At 41.9% G+C, this 27,089-nt stretch overlaps 2 protein-coding genes and 1 long non-coding RNA gene across 3 annotated transcripts in view; 2 read left to right on the top strand and 1 right to left on the bottom strand.

Annotated features, from left to right (window-relative positions):
- Positions 1–12,553, top strand: part of MYL1 (myosin light chain 1) — a 30,124-nt gene extending 17,571 nt beyond the window's left edge. Inside the window, exons 3-7 of the mRNA XM_070732154.1 lie at positions 3,249–3,392; positions 4,282–4,455; positions 6,977–7,054; positions 11,414–11,468; positions 12,189–12,553. Of these exons, the coding sequence (XP_070588255.1) occupies positions 3,249–3,392; positions 4,282–4,455; positions 6,977–7,054; positions 11,414–11,442 (425 nt within the window). The 3' untranslated portion in view covers positions 11,443–11,468; positions 12,189–12,553. The remainder of the gene's footprint in view (positions 1–3,248; positions 3,393–4,281; positions 4,456–6,976; positions 7,055–11,413; positions 11,469–12,188) is intronic.
- Positions 9,906–26,051, bottom strand: LOC139156498 (uncharacterized). Its single transcript, XR_011557325.1, has 3 exons — positions 25,815–26,051; positions 12,607–12,822; positions 9,906–12,062 (listed from the first exon to the last, which is right to left on the bottom strand). It is a non-coding gene; the product is annotated as an uncharacterized lncRNA (long non-coding RNA).
- The window catches only part of ACADL (acyl-CoA dehydrogenase long chain), a 43,191-nt gene continuing 42,080 nt past the window's right edge, over positions 25,979–27,089 (top strand). Inside the window, exon 1 of the mRNA XM_070732153.1 lies at positions 25,979–26,399. Coding sequence (XP_070588254.1) covers positions 26,317–26,399 — 83 coding nt within the window. The 5' untranslated portion in view covers positions 25,979–26,316. The remainder of the gene's footprint in view (positions 26,400–27,089) is intronic.

Genomic DNA, 27,089 nt, shown 5'->3' with positions numbered 1-27,089 from the left:
TACTTCTAGATCAGTTTTGGTTTTATTGCTGAAAGTTTAGAATTTAGTTCTGTTTCTAAACAACATTTATTCTGCCTCCTATAAAAGCAATATTTTAACTTTATGGAGACTAAGCTTCGTGGAGAGTAAAAGGAGAGTCACTTCTACTGCAATGTCTTTGTGTAAAGCAGAAAAAAAACACTGGACAAATATTTTATGAATGGTCACTTGGTTTGATGTTATGATTATTCTGATAGCAAATTACATCAATAGCAAAAACATTTTTAAAGTTTTATAATGCTTAAATATCATTTACTCCGCCTACATATACAATAGGTAGGCCAGCTTGCAGACATGTTCAAATTTCTTTCTCACTATATATGTTTACTAGCTATTGTTATTAATATTATAGTGGTGTTTTACATTTGTTACACAGAGAGATACTGGTGATTAGATTTTCCAGTGGGGGTTATTCTGTTCTTTTATCCAGCAAATAACTACTGTATAAACCTTGAAGTATGTAGCAGCTTTCCTTCTACATCTCTAAAAGGCGAACATTTTATAAGCTGTAAGAAGAGAGGATCTGGCAACAGGAGACTTCATAGGTCCCACACATGAGATAGTGATGGGATTAATATCAAATATATTGAGTTACACTCTAGGAGCCATATGTCCTATCTCAGCAATTTAGAAGAGGGCAAAGAACTCCTTTGCACAGTGCAATAAGAAGGGCCAGAGTAAACCCTAAAATAGGACAGCAGCATAAAGCATCTAAGAAAAAATAATGAGGGCTGCATACTTGATCATATACTAATCCAACTGAATCAATATTAATCTTTGTTTCACTGATTCTTTCTATTTTTACTATCAATATTCAGTGTCTGGCATTTCCAGTTGCCATTTCCAATGGCAGACAAGCCATTAACTGTTCAAATAATTGAATGAGTTACCTCGCACCAGATAACTGGGAATATGAAATTCATGGGAGAAGCTGCTTCAGACACATGTGGGAAGGCTAAATGCCTGGCCATGGCCACACCTATTTTTCTGGAACTGAGTTCAGAAGTTCTCTCCTTTAGAAAAAGGAGGGGGGGAAATGAGTAGTCTCCTAGGATTCAGGTGTCAGAATGGATGTGCCAGCTCAAATGTGGCTTTGGCAATGCAGCTGCTCCACAAAGTTCTCACATCTCTAACAGATAACATCCACATTGGAAAACAACCAGTCTTTAGATTTGTGAATGATAAGGTTATACTCGTATCTCATTTCTTTTGTCTCTATTATATCAATAATTCTCTTCCTTCCTTCCTTCCTTCCTTCCTTCCTTCCTTCCTTCCTTCCTTCCTTCCTTCCTTCTTTCCTTCTGACACATGTGATTTAGAAATTGTTTTAATATATTTCTAATAAATAAATGCACCATTTCAGTTGAAAATCATTGGCTGAGTCCACATAACATACTAATAGCAAACTTGGTTTGCAAGACTTTAAACTTATATTTTATCTCTGTAAGCTGCCCTGAGTCCACGAGGAGTATGGTCGCCTATGAATATTATTGTTGTTATTATTATTATTATTATTATTATTATTATTATTATTAATAATAATAATAATAATAATAATTTTTTTTAATGCAACTCTGTGATCAGCAATTCTCATCACATACTTCTGAGGTTTGCCATTTATCATGTCATGCAGAATGGGAACAAAAACAAAAGATTTTATATTTTAACATGGAAGAATTCTAATGTTTGAAAACCATAGCAGGAATGGGAACTATATTCAGTTTTACAGTAAATTTACAAAAATGTTAGCTAATTTGAAAAATACTGCATATGCAACAATGATGTAGTTAATACAATACAGTATATCATCATTATCATCATCATTATTCCAAAACTCAAATACTGTACAATTAATCCTCAACTTAAAATTATTCATTTAGTGATTGTTTGAAGTTACAACCGTAGTAAAAAGGTGACCTGACTATTTGTTATACTTATAACTGTTTCAGCATCCCTATGGTCACATGATCAAAATTTGGCAACAGGCATGTATTTATGACTGCTGCAGTGTCCCAACGTCATGTGATCACTTTTTGTGAATTTCTGACAAGCAAAGTCAATGAGGAAGCCAGGTTCACTTAACAACTGTTACTAATTTAACAACTGCAATGATTCACTTAACAATTGTGACAAGAATAGTCAAAGTATCATAAACCTGATAGAGTTGATGATGATAGTGACAGGAACTTAGTTGAAGGGTAAATGACACATGGATAACTCATAATTGTGTCTTAATCTTGGATCATCTAGGGATTTTGTTTCATTATATAAGAAATGTAAAAGACAGCATTTTAGGTCTTTTTTTAAAAAAAAAATCAATGTCCAAAGACTTCAACCCAGAAAAACTCTTTGTAGAGCGAATACTTCTCAGAAATATGCTCTTTCTGACATTTTATTCTAAAATGTAGCTCTCAATATTAATTACATGAGTAATGACATATAGCATTTCCATACCGAGGCATAGTTTGCCACTGAGCCCAAAGCTTTATAGTTGCATTGGTCTAAAAATACCAGATACCTATTGATAAAGGAATATAAGTAGAGCTTAATTAATTTAAGCAACAGAATAGAATTCTTTATTGGCCAAGTGTGATTGCACACACAAGGAATTTGTCTTAGTGCATATGCTCTCAGTGTACATAAAAGAAAAAGATACATTTGACAAGAATCATAGGCACAACACTTAATGATTGTCATAGGGGTCAAATAAGCAATGAGGAGACAATCAATATTGAGGTTTTATGTGGAATTACTTAAATATTACTTTATGACTTCAATTCTATGACTTCAAATCATAGAATTGCTTATAGACAGCAGTAAGGAAAACATTTACAGAAGGATTAATATAGATTACCATGCTATCGTTTAATGTTTTACTGACAATATTAGTTCAGTCATCCAACCCATCTTTTTTGAAATTTACAACCTTCTTGTCATTTTCTTGCCTTATCTAAGAGACTCTTTTAGCTCCTAAAAGGGGAAGGGGGACAAAGGTGGGATGGGGGTGGGGTGGGGTGGTAAAGAATAGAAAAAATACAACACAAAACAAAACAAAACATTAAGATTGCAGGTAAAATTCTCGAAAAACGATGCAGTTGGATGTGGTGGCAGAGAATCTGGATTTTTTAAAAAAAAAAATAGCACAGCTTATAGCTACTTTATTAATTCAATGTTTGCTTCTAGTAACTCCAACATTCTATTCTCTATAGACTTCAAGGAGGCATTCCTCCTGTTTGACAGGACCGGAGAAAGCAAAATCACCCTAAGCCAGGTTGGTGATGTCATCCGCGCTCTTGGACAGAACCCAACTAATAATGAAATCAAGAAGATCCTGGGCAACCCCAGCAATGAGGGTAAATCTGCTTTGTGATCCACCCTAATCAAAATATATCTCTCAACATTTTTCCCATCAAATGAACGTCTCAAATTTGGTATACTGATTTCTGAAAGACTAACTGGCAGGCCAAAGTCTCTAACTCCAAATGATGACCTTGGCCTGACAGATGCTATTTGGGGCACTGACACTAACTTGATCACACAAGTAAATACAACACATACACATTCATATCTTTGCGTTCAGCTATCTACTCCTCCATCTGACCTAAACTAGGGAACTAGAGAATTTGGAGATTGCTTGGAGAAATTTTCTGTATTTGGCAATCTAAAAAGTAGAGTTGAATTCCTCCGCATTCCTCTTAGGAGAAAGCCTGCAAAAGTAAGCGGTACAGGCTTGAAATGCAGTTAATTGACATTTAAAAGTACTGCAGTATTGGGTTTTTACCTATTCTTAAATTATCATTTAAACAATACATAAATGATTTTCTTATTAATTATATTTATGCCGAAGGACATACAAATTGCTGCAATTCCTTTAACTCAACAAGTCTACCCCCTACCATCACTAAGTGGGCATTATCCAGCTAGGTTTGCATCCTTTTAATTTGCATACCTTTAATGATGAAGAGTGAAGCATCTAACAAAGGTGGAGGCTGAAGACACAAGATATAGTTGTCAGGGTTTAAGCAAAAGTTGGGTAGGAGATTAAGCAACAATCTTCTTCATTTTGTTTTGAGTCCCAATAAAGTTACAAAGGTAACATTCTTACATTTGTATAAGCCGCCTTGAGTCACCATGTGTGAGTAGGCAGCAATATAAATTTTCTAAAATACAGAAATAAACATTAAAAAATTACATTACACTGAACTATTAACACAGTACTGTAATGATGTTGTTCCCTTACAGAGATGAATGCAAAGAAAATTGGGTTTGAAGAGTTCCTGCCCATGTTGCAGGCAGCTGCCAATAATAAAGATCAAGGTGGCTTTGAAGACTTTGTTGAAGGTCTTCGTGTCTTTGACAAAGAGGGCAATGGAACAGTCATGGGGGCTGAACTCCGCCATGTCCTCGCCACTCTTGGTAAGTGTTGGGAGAGGAATTATATGTAAGAGAACTGTACATGAATTTCATTAGAAATGAAACATCATAGCTTTCATTAAATTAAAAGAAGATCCTAACTGAGTCAAGATCCTAACTGAGTCAAAAGCAGAATAAAAATAAAGAGTTAGCTAATTAAGTGTAAAACAAATAGAAACAAAAAAAATTAAACTGACCCTACAATTTTAATCTAAGGGTTTATTTATAGAAGATGTTTAACCAGTTGGAAAAAAATCAGGGTGTAACGTTGTGAGAAAGAGCTTGGGAAACAGAGTGAAGAGATGCTGCTAAGGAAACAATCAGATAAAAGAGGGCATAGTCCACAGTGGTATAAGGGTGGAGAAAGAAGCTCAGAAAGGGATCACACACGCACAACTTCTCAGGATACAAAGGAGACACTGGGAGATTTGTAATTTTAGACTTACAAGATTCTGTTAATGTGGCTTTCTTAGAAGTGTGTCTAGTCATGTCTCTGGTCTGGTATACTGTACCTAGAAAGACTGCCAGAAACATTTCCAAGATGGGATCATAGCAAAACAGAGTGGCTGTGGGTTTTGCCTCCCAAGGACAATTCTATCTGTCTATCCATCACCTTGGGGGGGGAGTCATTGACCCCCTCAGAGAGGGTCCACAACTTGGGCGTCCTCCTCGATCCACAGCTCACATTAGAGAAACAACTTTCGGCTGTGGCAAGGGGGGCGTTTGCCCAGGTTCACCTGGTGCACCAGTTGCGGCCCTATTTGGACCGGGAGTCACTGCTCACAGTCACTCATGCCCTCATCACCTCGAGGCTCGACTACTGTAATGCTCTCTACATGGGGCTACCTTTGAAAAGTGTTTGGAAACTTCAGATCGTGTAGAATGCAGCTGCGAGAGCAATCATGGGCTTTTCCAAAAATGCCCATGTAACACCAACACTCCGCAGTCTGCATTGGTTGCCGATCAGTCTCCGGTCACAATTCAAAGTGTTGGTTATAACCTATAAAGCCCTTCATGGCACCGGACCAGATTATCTCAGGGACCGCCTTCTGCTGCATGAATCTCAGTGACCAGTTAGGTCCCACAGAGTGGGCCTTCTCCAGGTCCCGTCAACTAAACAATGTCATTTGGTGGAGCCCAGGGGAAGAGCCTTCTCTGTGGCAGCCCCGGCCCTCTGGAACCAACTCCCCCCGGAGATTAGAATTGCCCCCACCCTCCTCGCCTTTCATAAGCTCCTTAAAACCCACCTCTGCCGTCAGGCATGGGGGAACTGAGATATTCTTTCCCCCTAGGCCTTTACAATTTATGCATGGTATGTTTGTTTGTTTGTTTGTATGTATGTTTGGTTTTACAATAAGGGTTTTTTAGTTGTTTTAGTATGGAGAGGGGCGGCATACAAATCCAATAAATAAATAAATAAAACCCATTCCTCTTCCCTAGTCAGGGTTAGACTGACTCTCTGAATTCAGAAAGGAGGGCTAACATTTCCCTCTCAGCATGTGGATGTGGAGGGGCACAGACATGAAATGCTATAGGAACATGACGTAGCACTAGGCATGCATTTTTCAATGAATTTATCTTTTCTATTTCCTTCTCACAATCCAAACCTAGAGGCTATAACCCTAAGTAGGCTGCTTGGAAGTAAATAAACAATATACCATATTTTGGTAATGTTAAACAAATACAAAATCCAACCATTACAAAGAAAGCTGGGATACCAATCTGTTCAGGCATTCTTGAAAAAAATGGGATAGTTGCTATTTTTGCCTGTTATTTGCTGCTGGGAAAATCATTCACCTGGGAGAACAGCAGACTGGTGCAAAAATTAATGATTAATGTTCAAATGTCAGGCATGAAAAACCAGGTCCACATGTGAAGGTTCATATTAACTGATTTATTGCTCAAAGCCTATGCCCAAGAATCTTCTCAACTAACGGTCAGCACCAGGTTAGATTTAAATAAGGGTCAACGGCAGTCAAAAGGGAGGTTGTACATAGTTCAGGGACAGATGTTTGTAGGCAGCCTTCCACCCAGTGAGTACTAAAGCCATGTAGTTCCTTGAATTTGAAGCAAGGGTGAAAACTCTTGTTCGCTGTCAGTTAATACTTGCTTAAGTTTTAATGCAAGCGCTTCTCCATTGGTTAATCTTCCAGCTTTACCTCCTCACATGGTCACATCTCTCCATACTTAAACTATCTAGTTGTTTGTTCCTACATATCTCTTCAAGCTGGCCTTTACATCACTATAGTGAATGAGGCCATGGTCAATCTAGACCCTACTGAATTGAAGGATTGAAAGCAGCGGAGAAATATTCAGTAATGTTGGCCTTTTAAGATGCCAGTCTTAAAAGTCCTACTATTTTATTCCAAAGTTTTAAATCAAGACTGGCTCATTTTATTTTACAAGGAACAGAGGAAAGGTCATCTACTTAATTATATTCTTTTTGTGAGTCAAGGAAAATATTATGAGATTGCAAGCTGGAAGAGAAGCTATGTTATTAATATTCTTTTCTCTGTATGTTTAGGTGAAAAGATGAAGGAAGAGGAAGTAGAAGAACTGATGAAAGGGCAGGAAGACTCCAATGGCTGCATCAACTATGAAGGTAAGGGTAACTAGGCAGAAGATAGATGGATGTGCTTGGAAGAGGACAGTGAGGCTTCCTGAAGTAATATTCAATTGTTGTCTGATTTCAAGAAAAGGCCTTCCCCAAGTTGTCATGATATGTTCTATTAAGGCCAGGGAAAATAGATAGTATAATACACTCAGCGCAGAGGTGGGTTGCTGCCGGAACACCTAATTGTGTGCAGCTCCACAGCTCTGGAACGCGAGTGCAGGATAGAGCGCAATTATGCTTTCTGCACCTGTGCAGGTAGCAAAATTGCGTACAGGGTCATGTGTGCGGGCGTGTTTTGGTGAGTTTTTTTGCTTCCCCGCATGCAGGGAAAGAAGGGAGAGCGAGCATGTGGCAGGTGCCCGGAGGCCCCATGGAAGCCAAGAGGCAGGCCCAAAAGGCAGCTGAGGCTCACTGTCCACAGCCCCCCCCCCCTTTGAGGCTGCCTTTCAGCCTGTTGTGATGTGTCCAAGGTGGATTTCCCTCCCCAGCTATTGGCCTTACCTTCCAGTTCCAATCCGTGGGGCTTGCAGTGCTCTGCTTACCACAATTGCCTGTGAAAATAAGTCCTGCACTTGGCCAAAAGTTGCAGGACGGCAGGGGAAGCTGGCTAGCAGAGGAGCAATGTGCGTGGCCCATACCTGTGTGCCTTGGCTGCTGGCAGCCACAGCATGTGAGGCCCAGCAGCTGCAGAGTGTCTGGGTGGGAGGCAAGACACTCCCGCCTGGGGGGGGCAGCGGCATGGCTCGCCTCCCTCTCTGCCATCAGCCATGGGAAAAAGGGAAGCGTAGGCAGGAATCAGGGGTTGTGGCCAGCTTGGAAAGCTGACCTGCTGCCTAGGCCAGAGCAGTGAAAAGCGGCTGAGCTTGCTCTGTCTACCTCCCCTGAGAGGGCCCGTCAGCCTGTGGGGAAACAAAAAACCTTGCCAAAACACGCCCGCACACGCATTCTTGTGCACAATTTTGCTACCTGCATAGGTGCAGGAAGCGTAATTGAGCTCGATTCTGCACTCTTGTTCCAGAGCTGCAGAACTGCATGCAATTAGCCATTTCGGCAGCAGGCCACCTCTGACTCAATGGCTTATCTGTGGGTATTGTGTGTGCACGAGAGAGAGGGGGGGGGGAGACAGAGATTGAGTTTGAGAGATGGGGAGGAAAATTGTTTTACTTCTGGAGCTGGGCAAAAGAGAGAGCTGAAACATTTTCTCCAGTATAGGTATTACAATTAGTGATGGGTGAACCCAACAGTGTTCGGGTTCGGCAAATTCGGACGAACTTCACGCAAAATTCGGCCGAACCCGAATGGGGAATCCCACCAAGAGATTCCGGGGGTGGAGCTTTGACATCACGTATACCGCAGGTTGCTAAGGACGCCATGGAATCCAGGAAGTGATCACCTTGGTGTCCTTAGCAACCGGTATATGTGACATCAAAGCTCTGCCCCCGGAATCTCTTGGTGGGAGGGATTCCCCAGCTCCTTCAAAGGGAGGTCTTTTGATGTAATTTTTTTTTTTACGAAAAAAGGACACCGCAGCAGCGCTGCAAGCAAAAGGCCGTCTTTTCACATAAAAATAAAAAATTTTATTTTTACGAAAAAGGAGGGCAGATGCTCATTGAAGAAAAAAGAGGAGAAAAGTATGTAGGAATAATGGAGAGTGGGGTGGGGAGAACTGAGGGCAGAGGCTCATTGAAGAAAAAAAGAGGAGAAAAGTATGTAGGAATAATGGAGAGTGGGGTGGGGAGAACTGAGGGCAGAGGCTCATTGAAGAAAAAAGATGAGCATCTGCCCTCCGTTCCCCTCCACCCCACTCTCTGTCATTCCTGCACACTATTCTCCTCTTTTTCTTCAATTTGCTTGCAATGCCACTGCGGCATCCTTTTTTGTAAAAATAACAATGTTTATTTTTACGTGAAGACCTCCCTTTGAAGGAGCTGGGGAATCTCTCCCATGAAGAGATTCCGGGGGCGGAGCTTTGATGTCACCAGCAGGTTGCTAAGGATGCCAATGTGATCACTTCCTGGATTCCATAGAATCCAGGAAGTGATCACGTTGGTGTTCTTAGCAACCTGCTGGTGACGTCAAAGCTCTGAACGCTGAACATGACCCCGAACTTTGCCCGAAGTTTCAAAAAATTTCGTGTTCGTGTTCGGCATACCGAACACCACAAAATTTGGTACGGACCTGAATTGTGTGAGTTCGGTTCGCTCATCACTAATTACGATCAAATATTCTACAAATAATGTACACTCTGTGATTAGCACAGAATGAGAGAAGGGGGAAATAATTTGCATGGTAGACACTGAGGAGAAGCTGAAGATGGAGACCTTTTTATTGTTTCTTATGAATATCTTCATAGTTCATTTTAAAAATAGATTATCCCTCTCAAAATCTAAGACAAATAGAGTATCTTTCTATCCGGGTCCCTAAAACTACCAACATGTATATAGTATGGGGAAAGCAAAAGCCTATTAAATTCCGTCATGAAGATAGTACTATTTTCTGAGTTAAAAGTACAACATAATGTTTACTTGGAGAATTTTTTGTTTTAATAAATTGCCCTTTATTTGTTTTCTGCTGTAGTGTACTGTATCAGGGAGATATAAACAACTGTAAACATAAAGTAGTGAAGGTCGGAGATTGAAGAACAAGTTTAAATGTGTTTTTCATAACACTTGACTGTTGCAGTTCTAACAAACTGCAGTGTCATTTCCTGTTTGGCTGGCATATTTGCTAGTGGATTTGTTTTTACCCAGACAAGAAAATGCAATGATAAAACATTATTCAGCCAACGTCACTGAAAGACAAACAAAAAACAGAAAAACAAAACAGCATTTCATTTAATTGTACATAAAACTTCTTTATTCTCTGATGGATTATATATATATATTTATATAAAAGTTGAACATAAAGCAGAGAGAACATAACTTCAGAGAGATTCGCAGTAGACTTTTATTTTTACTGGTTAAAATAGGTGGAGTTTGGCAAGTACAGTAGTACTTATTTTTAAAAGAAATAATAAGCTTGGTTATGATTAGCTTTGCATTATTTGTTCCTACCTCTGCTTCATTGTTCTCAATTTATGATAAATAGTATGCTGCCTTTAACTGCTTTTATATATTGGCAACTGTAGTAATTCAATTGTATCAGTGTGTAACATACACATTACATTACATTCAGTTCTGACCATTATTTTACAGTTGATTTTAATGATTGCAAATCAAATTCCTCAAAATTTGAATTATTTATTTTGTTATATAGTCCTCTGAATATGCACTAAAGACAGGGTGTTATGATTACATTCACTCTTCAGGCAAACTTGGACAAACAGGTTTTTTACTGAGGTAAAAATTAGAGACCACAACAGAGATAACAAGGAAGTGAGAAGATGTTAAAGTGGGAGAAAAATGGCAGTGAGTCAGACTCAGTACAAAACTTCTAGATTTACTTGAAAAGATTAGCATACTATCTTACTTTGTGTTGAGGACTCTACCTTGTGCAACACCTCCCTACATTTGCATGATTTCCTCACATGGTACATTGCCAAACATCCTGTCAGTATCATACCAGTCATGTGTTTGCTGGGATCATAGGGAAAAATCTTGAGAAACATCTTCCTTTCAGCTAGAAGACAATGATCAAGGGAAAACACCATGCAGGTAGCTTCTGAAAGTAAAACATGTCTATGGAGACAGCTCAGATTATTGGAAGGAGAAAAAATGTAAAGAAAGGACAACTGATTTGGACAAATGCATCAAACGTTTTCAGTGACTGAGATGATATTGGACAATGAATGGAGTTGACTAGAACCTACGTGAATAAAGTACTCAGTACACTGGTAATTCTTTTGCTGGCATCTCTATACAACTATAAGAGCATTCAGATTCCTGGACACATGGCTATGATTGTCCTAGCTTTTTTTCCTAGATTAAAAATGTACCAAACACTAAGTTTCATATACCGTCATACAATTTGATAATGGGGATGATCACATCTTTTTTATCTGGATAGTTTTATTATTCTAAAATCATTATTAATGGAGTGAGTGTTGTTAGTTCAGATTATTCTGATTCATCTAATTCTGTTAGTTTTCTCATAGATAATAAAGCAACGACAGCAATTTTATTCATGCACAGGAGGGAGACAAGGAGGCTCTCCAAAGTTTGCTATTATATATTAAAGAAAGTGATATAACAACCCAAACACATCCCACAGAATCTCAGCACAGAATTCCTAATGAGTGGGGGGAACATTGAGAAAAATGCAAACCCAGAAGAGCAGAATAGTCAATTCATGCCCATTTTTATCACAGAGACTTCTCTAATGGTATACTAATTCTGTATTATTCTACAGCATTTGTGAGGCACATCATGTCTATCTAAATGGATTTTTCAAGACACATAATTTGGTAAGACCCTTTTTAAAGCATTCTGTTCTTGGATAAGGTGATGATTTTGGAAGGAAAAGTGTAACAGAAATGCAACAGGTAAATGAACAGGTCACAAGGTGGCCAAGGTGACATTCCATTGATAGCAGTTCTTAAATCTCTCACTAAAATCAAGATGAGGTAAAGTAGCTTATATTCAGTCTCTAGTACTCTTTTCACTCTATTCTTTAGCCAAGAATGCTTTCACAGTGGCTGACAAGTCAACAAGGATCAAGACAATCTTTTCCTCAGGCTTATAGTCTGAGAGAGATAACACAAAACAAAGGATAAGGTGGGGAGGGAAGTTAAGCACAGGCAGCGGTTACCATATTTTTATGAAAACTGGGGGGTTCAAGGAAAGAAAACAATAGAAGTTGTTCTTGCAGCAGAAAACCATCTCCTCTATTCCTGAAAGAATGGCTGCCAGGCAATATATAATGTATTGTAAATAACTTCTTATGATACAAACACTACAGCTTTAATCCATTACACATTTCTTTCCTTCATGGACACCTTGGTGATTCCAACCTTATTATAAATGGCCTTGAATAAGTTGTTATCAGCCTCAGTTCCTACCTTTAAAAGAGTTATACAAAGTATTAGAGCAGTGAAAACACAGTTATTTTGTTACTGTTAAAAATACAAATTCTGTCTTTGCCCTGCCTATAATTAAGATTATAACTCATTTTTGCTTTTTAACAGAGCAAGATCATCAGGCACTTGAAATCTGTGTATCTAGGAAACCATTGTTCCATTCAGTAATGTCACCCTGGAACTTAAATGGACTATAATTTATGCCTCTCGACCTTCCCTTTTGAAATCATCAGCAAGAAAACCTGCTGAATCCCAAAGTTGTTACACTCGACCAATTAAACACTTGCCAAGGCAACTGCGAAAGACTTCACCGCCAACTGTCAAGCCCAATAATCTTTTTTCCATATTGTCTGCCATGAAGGCAGCATGCATTCTTTTGGGAGGGGAAATCTAATAATAAATCCCTGTGGTCAGTGTATGGCTGGAAATTTTCAGTTCTGTAAATCCCAATTAAAACATAATTGAAGTCTTAATTTATTTTCTCTACATTTTATTCCATACAATAAAGTTTTATGAGAAAAATTACCTTGAATAGTTTGATGAATGTGAATCAAAATGGGATTTCTGCAAAAAAAAATATTATAGTACGATGGTTTCAATTTCCCATTTAGAAACATTGAATTCTCATCCAAGAATGCTTCTGAAGTATGATCTGCCTGTAATCTTCAGTCATCATGGAAGGGGCAGGTGGCCGTCAACTGAAGAACCGCAATTAAGTTTTCTTTTTAGAATAAGCATGTGTCTGTGAGATTCACAAAAATGGGAGGGGAAAGTACAATAAACACAGAAAATTATTCTTACCAATGAGAATTACAAAAAATCAGAAACAGTAAGATTGAAAAAAACAGAAAAACTGGCAGTATATACAAAAGTATTTTGAATGACAAATTTTAACAGTTTTACCAAGCCACTGGGGGTTTCTAAGCTAAACTGCACATCATAAAATAGGTGATCATGAAGTCCACTTTAAAATTCATAATTGGTTGATGAAACAGAATTTACAATTGAGCCACTACTTATTTTCAAAAAGCTGCTCCTGTGCATATATATGTCTGTTGTATTTTAACATAACGATGTGTCATTCACAAAGTGCTCTGCTAGATTCAGTAAGTAGGCAAAACTAAAGACTCTTAGGTGTTACCATTAGTGCTTATGGCATGAGCAGATGTCGTAACACATCATTGTGAAAGAAGGGAGAGATTATGCTGCTATTTGAGATTGCTGTAAAATCTAGTAACTATATATGCACTTGTTCAAATATGCAGCAATATGAATTTATGAATTGCATTTGTGTGGATATTTTAAATTATACACTTAAGTAGATGCCAGTAAATAATCATTTTTCCTTCTCCCTCCAACAAAATGGTCTTTTCATCATATTTCTTTGTTCCATGTACAGTAAAACAAAGAGAAATAAAGGCTGAGATTACACATCACACAAATCTACAATCAACTTCATGTGTTGTGTAGAAACTGGAGGTAACTGACCCTGGAAACAATTCCCATGGTCTTATGCCACAAAATGCTTTATTGTAGGTGTATACATTTTCAAGATATATAGTACCCTTGATTTGGTTTTGGAAGTCTGTAGGGAGGCAGTGGCCAGTCTAGCTTGCAAAGCAGTAATGTTACCAAGATGTGTCAATAATAGTCTTGCCACTACATTCCGAATCGGTTGCAATATCTAGGTGGTTTTCAAGGACACGTCTATGTACAGTGCATTGCAATACTCCAAATGGGAGATCACTAGAACATAAGTAACCATAAGCAGCCCCTCTGATCTAGGAATGGATACAACGGTCATATAAGATGAAACTATGCTAAGGCCTTCTTGCTGATGGCGGCCGCCTGCTCTTTCAGATAACACCATATTCTTCCAGAATGCTCTTGGCAATAAGGGTTGTGAAAAGCCTCATTGAATAGAAATAAACAATTATCAAAAGACAAATGATGAAATTAGAACAGAAAAGGCACGGATAGTGAGGGACTGGAGAACATAAGGTAATGGACATGGAGGGTAGGGTTTCAAAAAAGCTTATGCAGATCTGTGCAAGTCTAATTCATAGAATAATTAAATAGGACTACATAATTATTGGTGTTCACATGATCTCAGAAATAATGCTTCTTTCCTTCAGTGGATACATAATAAAACTGCCTTAATTCCCTAGTCAATAATCAATTTGTTCTCCACCAGTCTTATTTAATATCTCTGTATGAAATGGCAATAACTCAAGTGCTGGCAGGTGCAAAGGGAGTTTGAGAAAGGATGATAATCCTTATATGTGAGTCACTAGAGACTGGACAGGAGTTTGGTTTCCATGTCTCTCTCTGCCATAAGGAGTCCACCCCTGCTCCTATTTATAACTCTGGCAGGTGGGCAAATAGATACGGATTCATCTTTGCATCTGTCTTTTTCTCAGACAGCCTGACAACAATTTAGATACTCTGTGAATGGAAGAAAAGGCAAACCTTCTCAAGCTTGCTTGAAATAAAAAAGAAACTTTTTTTTTCTTAGCTTCAGAACACTTTGGGCTTGCTCCTTCTACAAACAAGGCTGATTGCCTGAACCCAACCATGAAATTTGATAAAATATGGGAAGGCTTAGTCCAGTGGTTCTCAACCTTTCTAATGCCGCGACCCCTTAATACAGTTCATCCTGTTGTGGTGACCCCCAACCATAAGTCTAGCGCCAATTCTCCCAATAGATCTTGAAGCTGATTGGCAGGAAGGTCAGAGGGACACCCACAATGTAAACACCTGATTGGTCGGATTGTAAAAATATGTTCCAAGGCGACAGAATGGAAGCTTTAGTTCCTAACACCATGGGAAATTTGTCTCTTCCCATGGTCTTAGGCGACCCCTGTGAAACAGCCGTTCGACCCTCCTTGTATCCCTATTTAACATTGCATAGTGTGCTGATACAAAAAAAGGGAAGGGAAGATACTGCTACTGCCGTCTGATTCAAGATAAGAGGAAAAACACTGAAATTGGCAATGAGTTAGCAATAAATTGGCAGCTGAGCAGAGGTGGTGAGATGCAAATGGAGGCCAATGAGCAGAGGTGAAACAGAGCTAAGTGATAGCAGCTCTGAGTAGCATGGTGGACCCTGAGCAGCAGCTGTGCAGAGCTAATTGGCAGAGGAGCAGAGTGTCCAGAGCAGCAACTGAGAGCAGTGTGGTGGACCAGCAACAGTTAAGAACAGCATGGCAGACCAACTGAGCAGCAGCAGTGCAAAGCTATGTATGACAGCAGGCTGGAGTGCTCCCAGCAGTGGAAGAGAGCAGCATGGGGGAGCAGCTGAGCAGCAACTAAGATCAGCACATCATGTCTGGAAACCCCAGTAGTGGCTACGCAACCACTGTACCCTTTAAGCTGCGCGAGTGCACGCGCGCACACCCCAAAACACCCCCCATGCACCCTTTTCCAAGGGCGTGCAAGGAGCCGCAGCCGCCCCCCCAGCGCCTCTGGCCCCCTTGCGCCCCTGGCTTCTCGCCGCTGCCCCCCGCCCGCCCACCCAATCTGCCTCTCTTTCTCCTCCTCCACTTCCCGCCTTGGGGCGTGGCTCCTCTCTCAGCGGCGGTGGCGGCTGCGGCTTCTCGTCCTCACCTGGCCGCTAGACGCTCCAAGCTCTTTGGGAATGCCCACCCTGCCCCTCTCGCAGTCCCTTCGCCGAGAGCGCTTTCGTCCCGGGCTGTCAGCGAGGGGGCTGCAGGAGAGGTGTTCTCACAGTGGAAATCACCTTCACTGGTCTCCACTCTGAGAAGAACAGAGAGAGAACGAGAGAGAGTGAGAGCAACAGACAGAGCAAGATAGAGAGAAAGTGAGAAAGAGAGGGGGGGAGAGAAAGAGAGATAGCAAGAGAGAGAGAGAACAAGAGAGAAAGAGTGTGTGTGAGAGAGAAAGCAAGAGAGAGAGAAAACAAGAGAGAGAAAGTGAGAAAAAGAGAGAGAGAGCAAGAGGGGGAGAGAGAAAGAGAGAGAAAGAAAGAGAGAGAAGAGAGGAAGGAAGAGAGAGAGTGTGAGAGAGAGCAAGAAAGAGAGAGAGATGAGAGAGGAAGGAAGAGAATGAGAGAGAGAGAGGAAGAAAGTAAGAGAGAGAGAGAGACAGAGAAAGCAAGAGAGAGAAGAGTGGAAGGAAGGGGAGAAAAAAGAGAAATGAGAAAATGATTGAGGCAGAGAATGACAGGAAAGAGAGAGAAACAGAGAGAGAAGTGATTCTTGATTTAAAGCATATGGTAAAAGCACTTAAATAATAACAGAGAAAAAAACCCCCAGCCCTCACCTGTTTTTATTAATAGTTATGTTTTTGGTTTTGCTGGTTGTTTTAGTTTTAATAGTAATGGATTTTGGTTTTTTAAAAATTATTAATTTCTTTTAATAAAAAAGAAGTTTTTTTTTCTTATTTATTTATTTATTTATCTATGCCGCCCAGTCCCAAGGGGACTGCCGCTGAGACACTATACTTTTCTGCCCACACCGAGAAAAAATTAGAGGGAACATTGTAGGCAACTGCAGGACAAGAAGGCAGGGAGGACAGAGACGAAAGGGATAAACCTTCAGAGCAGGGTATAGAGTGCGGGTGTCAAATTGGCAGCCCATAGGTCGGATGCATCACACATAGACCACGTTCACCAGCTCTGAAAATGAGGGAAAACATCACAAAACACCACATGATGGCAATGTGATGCAGCGAGCTTGACATCCGTAGTGTAGAGGGTTAAGAGCTAAGCATCACCCAGAAAAAAGCCTGAGATTTCCAACATAAAGAAGTGTCTAACGCTTCATAAATGGCCAAAACTTTTTTTAATTTCTGAAATTTTTTAAAAAATCTTTTTTTCTGATTCTTTTAAATTTAAATTTTTAAATCTTTTTTCAACTTTTATTTTTTAAATTTCAAATTCCATTTTCAATTTTAAATTCTTTTTCAGTGTTTAATATTTTATAAAATTCTTTTCAATTTTTCAGTTATTTAATTTTTTTTCAAACTAAACATTTGAAAAAACAATTTACTTATTTTCATTCTTTGGAATTTTTTTAAAATTCTTGATCTAAGAGAAAAAATATTTTTAAAAATGAAAAAGGAAACACACTTAAAACAAGGAAAATAGTGATAAATTTTTGAAGACCGAGAACAAAGGGTCAAGAACTTTAAAAACTATTGTAAACTAACACTTTACAACAGGAAAAATTATTTTTTTAGAATTGTTTAATTTTTTAACAAACAACTCATGGACATACAAACTGACATTATAGTGACTTGCAAAATATGTCCTATTGTATGAGGTTATGCCACAGATGACCCAAATTATATATGTATTAAATGTAAATAATATAAATTACTAGAAGAAAAGGTAAAAGGTCTAGAAGCAACTCTAGCCATTCTGAAACTCATTGAACAAAGTGAGAAATCCCAAGCTAAACAAGAAGAATACAGTGATCCCCCGCTCGTTGCGAGGGTTCCGTTCCAGGAGCCCCCGCAACGAGCGGGTTTTCGCGAAGTAGCGATGCGGAAGTAAAAACACCGTCTGCGCATGTGCAGACGGTGTTTTTACTCCCACAGCGCTAGCGAGGAGCCGAAGATCGGGGGCGGGGCGGCTGTTTGCCGCCGGCATGGAGGGCTTCCTAGCAGCCCCCCAAACCCGGGTTGGGGGTCCGGGGGCGCTGGCTCTCGGCGCTTTTGAGCTGAATCCGGAAGCGAATTCGCTTCCGGATTCAGCTCAAAACCGCCGATAGCAAGCGGCAAGGAACGGCTTGTCTCGGCGCTTTCGAGCTGTGAGCTCGAAAGCGCCGAGAGAAGCCGTTCCTTGCCGCTTGGTATCGCCGGTTTTGAGCTGAATCCGGAAGCGAATTCGCTTCCGGATTCAGCTCAAAACCGCCGATAGCAAGCGGCAAGGAACGGCTTCTCTCGGCGCTTTCGAGCTGTCAGCTCGAAAGCGCCGAGACAAGCCGTTCCTTGCCGCTTGCTATCGGCGGTTTTGAGCTGAATCCGGAAGCGAATTCGCTTCCGGATTCAGCTCAAAACCGGCGAGAATGAACGGCGTGGGCGGGCGAAGGGCGGGCGGCAGCGAGGAGTTTGCGTGGGCGGTGGGGAAACTCCTCGCTGACGCCAGCAAGAGGGGGAAGACCCAGGGAAGCCGCTGCCATCTACGCATGCGTGCCCGGCACGCATGCGTAGATGGCATTTTTGACTTCCGGGTTGAAAAATAGCGAAGTACCCTGTTCGCAATGGTTGGGGACGCAATAAACGGGGGATCACTGTACACCAAAATTAAACACAATAGGGAGCAAATTAAACAGCAAAAATAACTCCGTATATAAATCTAAAGAGCAAGACCAGTGGTGGGTTGCTCCAGTTCAGACCACTTCTTAGAACCAGTAGTGGCAGCGGGAGGCTCCACCCACCTGCCCAGAATGCTTCTGTGCATGCATAGAAGTGTCGCACAGGCATGTGAGTATGGCTGCGAACTGGTAGCAAACTAATTCAGAACCCACTACTAAGCAAGACTGTTGGAAATATGCCACTTTTAGAAGAAAACAACAACCAAGAGCAAAGCCCCTACCATCTGCCCTAGCCATTGAAGCTCCTCTAGAACTGAACAATTGCTTTCATAGCCTCCCCCTGGAAGAAAATATGCAGACAGCTATAAAAGAGCAATCATCAATCATTTATAAAAAGGAGACAAACCAACATCCCTGTGACAGGAAAAATAGTATCCCAGACTGGGGTGGGCTACTGCCCGGACGGGGAGGAGCGCAGTGGGGTAGCGAGAATGGAGCTCCACCCCAGAGTATCCAATTTGCACTGAAAGATGTTGAAAGAAAATGTAGGGCGTCCTGCATAAGCCACACCCACAGTGCGGTAGTAAAAATTTTGGTAGCCCTTCACTGAATTCCCAGACTTCCCTAGGAAAAAAAGGGATTAATATTGGTGATAGGAGATTTGATTCTTTGGGGAATAGTCCTGCAGACTGAACAGTCAATCTATGAACATATGTTGTCTCCCTTCTCAAATAGTGGGGTGGGCCCTCCTGGGGGGTGCAGGGCAATGCCAGAGGGGGCACATGACCCCAGGGAATGTGCTTTTTTTGCCGCAGGTAGTATTGATTGATTGATTGATTGATTGATTGGATTTGTATGCTGCCCCTCTCTGAAGAGTAGGGGGAGGGGTGCACTGAACAATAGCACGCAGCACAGAGCAGGAGACATGAAGTGCAGATAACAAACCCTTACGAGAGCACTAGCCTAGGGGTAGGCAAAGTTGGCTCTTCTAAGACATGTGGACTTCAACTCCCAGAATTCCTGAGATAGCATGATTGTCTTGGGAATTCTGGGAGTTCAAGCCCACAAGTCATAGAAGAGCCAACTTTGCCTACCCCTGCACTAGGCTGAAGAGCCATCTCGGGGGAGGTAGACAGAGCAAGCTCAGCCGCTTTTCAATGCTCTGGGCTAGGCAGCAGTTCAGTTTTCCCAGCTGGCCATAACCCCTGATCCCCGCCTACTCTTCCCTTTCTCCAATGGCTGATGGCAGAGAGGGAGGCGAGCCACTGCTGCTGCCCCCCCCCCAGGCGGGAGCATCTTGCCTCCCACCCAGACACTCTGCAGCTGCTGGGCCTCACATGCTGTGGCTGCCAGCAGCCAGGGCACATAGGCAGGGGTGGGCAGCAGGCAGAACGGGGTAGAACACAGTTCCACCAGCGGAAATGAAGCTGTGTGCCCAGCTCCTGCTGACTATCCCTCTTCCTCCTCCTGGGAAAGCGGCAGGGAAACCAGCACCAGCAGGAGTGGCAGGGGGCCCATTTCCTCTCCCCTCTTTTCTAAACAGCTGATCAGCATCCATTCACCTAGCTACCCAGCCTGAGGCAGGGGGCGACCCAGGAAGGAGAGCGCGGGAAACGTGAAGCAAATTGTCACCCCAGAAAGAGACAGGTTGTAAGTCGAGGACTTAACAGCTCCCTTGATCGATGATGATTGTTCAAGTCACTCCCGCCTGGTCACATGACCGGCAAGCCAGTCCTACCCAGCCACATGACCATCAAGCCACACCCACAAAGTAAGCCACACCCACAGAGTGGCAGTAAAACTTTTGGCTGCCCATTACTTCACACAGGGATGAGCCACACGCATCACTCCTCTGCTAACTGGCTTCCCCTGCCATCCTGCCACCTTTGGCCAAGTGTAGGCCTTACTTTTATGGGCAACTGTGGTGAGCAGATCACTGCAAGCCCCACGGTTTGGACCTGGAATGTAAGGCTAACAGCTGGGGAGGGAAATCTACCCTGGACCCATCAAAATAGGCTGAAGGGCAGCCTCTGGGGGGTTGGCCTGTGGACAGGGAAACCTCAACTGCCTTTTGGGCCTGCCTCTTGGCTTCTGTGGGGCCTCCGGGTGCCTGACATGGACCAGCACTGACCAAATCAGTTCTGTGATGTCATCGTGATATCACCAGCAGGTCGCTACTGATTTGGGCAAACCGGTTGAAACCAAAAGGAACCCACTTCTGATGTACTGCTGCCAATGGGGTTTTAGATGCTAAACTGGGAGATGGTAAGTTCTAGTTCCACTTTAATCATGAAAGCCAGCTGAGTGACCATGGGGCAATCATTTACTTTCAGTCCACCCACTACTCAAGGTTGTTGTGGAAAAAATAGGAGGAAGATATACTGTATTACCTGCCTTAAGTTATTTGTGAAAGATGGGATTTGAATAAATAACACTAAATCAACCAATAAATAGTTGCATTAGCAAAATGGAAAAGATGAAGGTTCCAAGAAAACCTCAGAGAAAGAGAGAGAGGGAAGGAGGGAATGATGGGGTTCATTTTGCAGAATTGCAGCAAAATACAAGATACAGTGGTACCTCAAGATACGAACCCCTCGTCTTACGAACAACTCGTGATACGAACCCGGGGTTCAGAAAATTTTTGCCTCTTCTTACGAACTTTTTTCGAGTTACGAACCGGCGTTCGGAGACTGCTGGGAAGCCGCGCGGCTGTTTTAAAAGGTGACAGACGGGCGGCGGGGCTTCCCAGAAGCCTCCCGAAGGCCGGTTTGTAACTCGAAAAACGTTCGTAAGAAGAGGCAAAAATTTTCTGAACCCCGGGTTCAGTTCGGGAGGTTGCTGGGAAGCCCCCCAGGCCGGCTGTGACCTTTTAAAACAGCCGTGCAGCTTCCCAGCTGTCTCCCGAAGCCGAACGCGGAAGTTCGGCTTTGGCGTTCGGCTTCGGGAGACAGCTGGGAAGCCGCACGGCTGTTTTAAAAGGTCACAGCCGGCCTGGGGGGCTTCCCAGCACCCCCCCGAACCCCGAACTTTTGCCGAACTTCCAGGTTCGGGGGGGTGCTGGGAAGCCCCCCAGGCCGGCTGTGACCTTTTAAAACAGCCGCGCGGCTTCCCAGCAGTCACCGAACGCCGTTTTTTTGCGGGGGGTTTTTTGGTTGTACGGATTAATTGACTTTACATTGTTTCCTATGGGAAACAATGTTTCGTCTTACGAACCTTTCGACTTACGAACATCCTCCTTGCACCAATTAAGTTCGTATCATGAGGTATTACTGTATTGCAGATAAGCTTTGAATATGGGTTATCCTCTTTTGTTGTTAAACAATAGTTCATTAATAAAGATATTAAAATGTGTGCTTAAAAATAATTGCCTATTTCCATCAAACTGGTACCCCATTTTTTTCCAAAAATATCGTATTGAGTAGTGAGCATTTTAATAATATAACAATTTCTTAGGTTTGTTTATCCACATCAGTGCAGATCTTCCTGAACAGCCCTCAGCCCTTTAGATGAAAGATGATCAAAGCAAGATTCTTACCTCTCTTTCTCTTCCACACACACACACACACACACAAAACGTATTGAAATGTAAAAATACAAAAATAAGAAATGAATACAAATTAAGAAAAATGTAAAGAGTAACAAAAATGAAAAAGGTATTGATCTACTTGACTGGATTTATGGCACACTGACATACGTTAAGCATTAGGCATGGGTTCCTACAACATGCTTAGCTAAAGTACAGTTTATGATTCAGTATGTTATGTCATTTTAGGTTAAACATAATTTTAGACAGAAACTAAGAGGTGCAAAAGATGTTCTAAAGTGCTATGTCTGTCTCTCTCTGTCTCTGTCCTCCCTCCCCCGCGCCACATTTTTGCCTTTGGAGCAAATGTCTTAGGCTTCAATATTCAATAATTTATACAGAGATATGTATTCCTTCACTGCCATCTGGTGGTCCATTTGTTTACACTAAAAAAATCAGAGGCAGCACGTATTCAACACACTTATGTCTACATGATCCTGAATGTATTGAAGTAATTAGAATTAGTAATTACTAATGAACTAATCACCCCGCCTGGGCTGGTACAACAAATTAAATACGTTTAAGCTTACTAAGCATTCTGAGAAAAAGATACAGATCATAATTTGCTTTAATCCTTTGTTGAGCAAGCCACTGGATGTTTAGGCAACATTTATTTTTATTTATTTTTTCTTAGTGTTTTGCTACAAGTGCAGGGTCCATTTTGTGTAGGAGGTTTTTTTGATTGGTTGTGACAGAAATTCACCAACTGATCCTGACAACATGGGCTGAGTGACTGGTCCAAAGTCACCCAATCAGTTTCCATTCCTAAGGTGGAACTACAACTCACTGTTTCCTGGTTTGAAGCCTGGTGTCTTAACCATTAGACAAAACAGCTTCTGAAAGAGTGTAGTCAACCTGAGGGGGTCCTTGATACTCTCTGAGCCTAGTTGTTTCTTGCAGACATTTCAATACCCAAGGTAAGTAACATCATCAATGCTCTGCAACATCTGCAAAGAGCATAAAGGAATCCTCATTTCAACCTAGAGCTACAAATATTCTCCTTTTATTGGCATAGGGGTTTTCAATCTCTGGGCTGTGCCCAACTAGTGAGTCATGAGGTGTTTGCAACTGGGCTGTAGAAATGGCGGGTGAGCATTCCCCATTTGCACGAGTAGTGGGTGTGTGCATCCATGCTTCATTTGCATGAGTAGCAGGTGTGTGTGGAAGGCGCTCATGCAAATGGAGCAGCACATGCCATCTCCTTTTCTCTCCCCTCCCCCCCGGTCCGTAAGGCCAGAAAGTTGGGGAATTCTGGTGTAAATAATATACCAGACTAAAATATGGTTGCCTAATACTGCAAACCCAGCTAGAAGCCATAACATCAAAATGATGTTTCATGCATCATGTTGTAACTTGTCCCCCTTTGCTCACACCCTACTAGTCAGGATTAGTTTATGGCTCAGTGTATTATATGAACCGAAGTGATTGATTTAATAACACTCAATCAAAAACTTGATTCTTGTTAATGGATCCGATCTGGAATTTATGTGATGATTACACTGGGGAGCAGCAATTTCATTGTCTTAAATCTATAACTTATTTTCAACTAACTTTTGGTCTCAGGATCCAAAAATAACCAGAGTTTTTGTCTCTCACGTCCACTAACTATAGGATACCCTCAAAAGTAAAGTGACCAGATTTAAAGATTAGGAAAGAGGAACACCCTGGGGGGGGGGGGGGGGGGGGCGCTAAAAAAATTTTTGCAACATTTTTTTGCAAAAAAAAATATTTCTCTCTCTCCCACCCTCTTTCTTACTCTCTTCATCCCTTCCTCTCTCTTCCTTCCTCATCTCTTTTTTTCTCCCTCCTTCCCTCCCTCTCAGCTCTCGGGTGGCAGGAAGGGTTCGGGCCTGAGGTGGGCCTGCAGGGGCAGTGGGGCCGGGCAGCTCTGGCGGGCGCAGGACAGCGGTCCGGGCAGCGAAGGCGGCAGCGCCAAGCAGGAGTCAAAGTAGGAGTGTGCACTGGGCAGTAGCTATGGAGCAGTGGCGGGGTGGTTGGCTACGAGCGGGAGGCTACAAGTGGCTGCGAGTGGGAGACACCAACGGTGGCGACTGGACATGTTGCCGGATGCTGTACATGCTGGCGCTGCACTGGGCAAGGGTGCGGGGCTGGCACTGGCCTGCTGGCTGGGCTGGGACGGAGGTTAGGCAGCAGGGATGCCCACTGCCGGGCCGCCACCGTCAGGGAAGCTCCAGCCAGGCAGGGCTCTGCAGCTGTGGGAGAGACCGCCTCCGAAGCCGAAGGGCGGAAGCTCAGCACCTTGCTGGAAGGGCTGTGCGCGTGTTTGGCTCCAAACGTTTTGCAAACTTTGCCAGGCTTCGGGACTGGGGGGGCGGGGAACCAACTCCAAAATCGCCGCGGGATGCAGGAAAAATCATTCAAAAGCAGGTCTGTCCCACTGAAGTCAAGACGTCTGGTCACCTTACTCAAAAGTCATCCAAATTGTGCATATAAAGAAAAGGAAAGTAAAAACTTACCAAATATACAGTTTACAAAGAATAATTTTATTCATACAGAGGCTATAATAGTTACTGCAAGTTAAATTGTGTTCATACAAATAATTGGTTTTTTTTATCAAATGGTAATTACATACTAAGGTAAAAAATGTCACTTATAACTTTTTCTGGAATGTTTAATCTGTAGACATTTTCACTTGATGCTCCAACAATAATCAACTATCATATGTACATCCCCTCTACCTTGATACCGGGCGTCCATGACGTTCAAATCTTGGTGAAATCGCTCACTCTGCTCATCACTGACTGCACCAAGATTTTCCAGGAAATTAGCAAGATGGCTATGTAAAGAATGCAATTTGATGTTGCCTAATTAACTATGTTATATATATAAGGTGAAGAGAAAAAACTTGATGTGGTAGAAGAAAGCTAACTACAGTTTTGAAACCAGCAGGCCTAATTAACTGCAAAGTGCTCAAAAATCAAACTCAACAGAAATTGTGTTACAAATTGTTCACCAGTGTTATTAATTATCATGTTTCTTCCCCCCTTTCCTCTCAACCAGGTCATTTTTATGTTGTTTTAAATTGTTAGTCTTCTGTTTTAATCCTTGTAAACTGTTCCAAATCAAGTGTAAGTGATGGTGGCTGAAGAAATCAAGCTAATGGAGAAATGGGTTACACAGACAGCTAAATCACGAAGTATGGGCTGTGGACCACAATGCTGGGTTAGTTTATTCCAATATGTGCACACAGTCAGTGGCTAATAATTGCACCTCTTAATCATGACTCTGAAAGTTAAACCTTCTAACGACTGGTCATTCGTAGGGCAAGCATCGAGTCTACTTGCTTCTTATTTTGATGGTATTCCCAGCCTGAGACTGGAAATACAACAAAACAAGTTCAATGTCAAAGGAGGCCCATCTGCCGAAAAATGTATTAAATTGCTGCTCAAGTTGTCTTGTTTTGGTTCTCCAGTCCCAGCTCAATTGACTTGCGCTTGGTGCAACTTCCCTAGACTCAGCACCTGACTAACAATAAATGGATATACTGGGCCAATTTATGACAATATCATTTTTACTCTGGCTATAACTAAATGACCACTTATCACAAGAAGGCTTTGATTTGCATTATTTCCATAACTTTTTTTTACAATAAATTTTCTGTGCAAATTAAACCTCAGGGAACTCTATACCACCTCCTTACTCATGGCAAGAATTTTGATTAGTGCTGTGCACAAGCATTTCTTTTTTTATTCTGGATTTTTCCATTTAAGAGATGTCAAAAGTTTGACATGTAGGCTTGTGCCGGGGAATTCACACGTATTTCTATGGACTGCAATAAAAGTGCAGCCTCTATCAGAATGATAGATAGTTCTTCTCAAGGCTATGGCTTCTGGACCTTTGAGGGCATCTTACCTTGCAATTGCAGAACCTGGATCAAGAGTCTGAGGAGCGCTATGAGATCCAGTGCCAATGCAATTATTCCCGCCTTCCGATGAAGACAGCTTTCACGGTGAATTGCTGAAGTACAGTATTTCTTTCCCACACCCCAGTTGCAACGCTGCACTGTATATTGAGCAAACTGGGTTTTAGAGTGGGAAGAGCAACAATGAGCAACGCGCTACCAAAGCGCTTTACTCTCCGTAGCAGTATTACTCATCTCTTATTTATGCTAGACGGAATCCCCCCACCCACCCCGCCCCGAGAACTGGTTGAGCTACAGAAGTGAAGAGTTGGCGCGGCATTCCGCGCATTGTTTCCCGAGAAATTGTCCCTTTTTTCAACTCCATCTCTCCGCCCATCCGTAAAAGCTGCAAAGAGTCGCTTGTCCGTTTGGGGGCTCTTTTGGCTGGTTTACGGGACTCCAGGACTTCGAGCACACTACCGTACTTGCTTCAAGGAAGCAATTAAAAGCAACATGGCCGCGTCCGCCCGCAAGGTGCTGGCCACCCAGGCGTTGAGATCTCTCTGCTCTCCCGGAGGGAGGAGGATTCTGGTGAGGTAAGGACTCTCTTGTCGCCTGTGAACAGCTTCACAAAGCCTGGCAATAAACGTGGAAAAGGCCGAAGTTCCTCCCAAGCGAAAGAGTCATCTAACCTCTCAGTACATTTAACTAACATTGTCTAACATTTAAGACTGTCACGATTATAATGACAGGCCTGACATTTCCCCCTCTGTCCCCCTCTCTTCCTAAAATATAACGGCAGAGTCATTAAGAGAGGAAGTTTATTAAAATCTGTGGCTGCCGATCAAATACAAGACGAGAGGAGCTGCAAGATTTCAGACGACTATTACTGTTCAGCAAAAAGATACCCGAAGATTAACTCTCTACTGTTAATTAATAGTCGGCAGTATTATTGCAGCCTGGAGCAAATAATCTCAACATTTGCCCAAAATTGACTTGACCTTGCAGGAAATTCTCAGCATTTGAATATGCACAGCTTTTCTTTGGGATCTTAGATTTCGGTATTGTTAGGGCTTCGGGTTTTTTTTTAAAATCGCTATTTCTTATTATATACAGTAGCTGATGATCACTATGGCAATATAAAGTCTGTCTTCTTTAATATTAATAATGAAATACACTATTTTATGTAAATCTGGGAAACCTACCATCTGTGAGTATTGTGTTATAATTGTACTGTAATTGGAATGTGATAGGGCTGCTCCATTGGAATTGGCTCTTTATGATCC

This window comes from Erythrolamprus reginae, chromosome 1 (genome assembly GCF_031021105.1).
Source record: "Erythrolamprus reginae isolate rEryReg1 chromosome 1, rEryReg1.hap1, whole genome shotgun sequence".
NCBI classification, from domain to species: domain Eukaryota; kingdom Metazoa; phylum Chordata; class Lepidosauria; order Squamata; family Dipsadidae; genus Erythrolamprus; species Erythrolamprus reginae.
The sequence above is the reverse complement of the archived record's forward strand: the minus strand, read 5'-3'. Positions and strand labels throughout refer to the sequence as shown.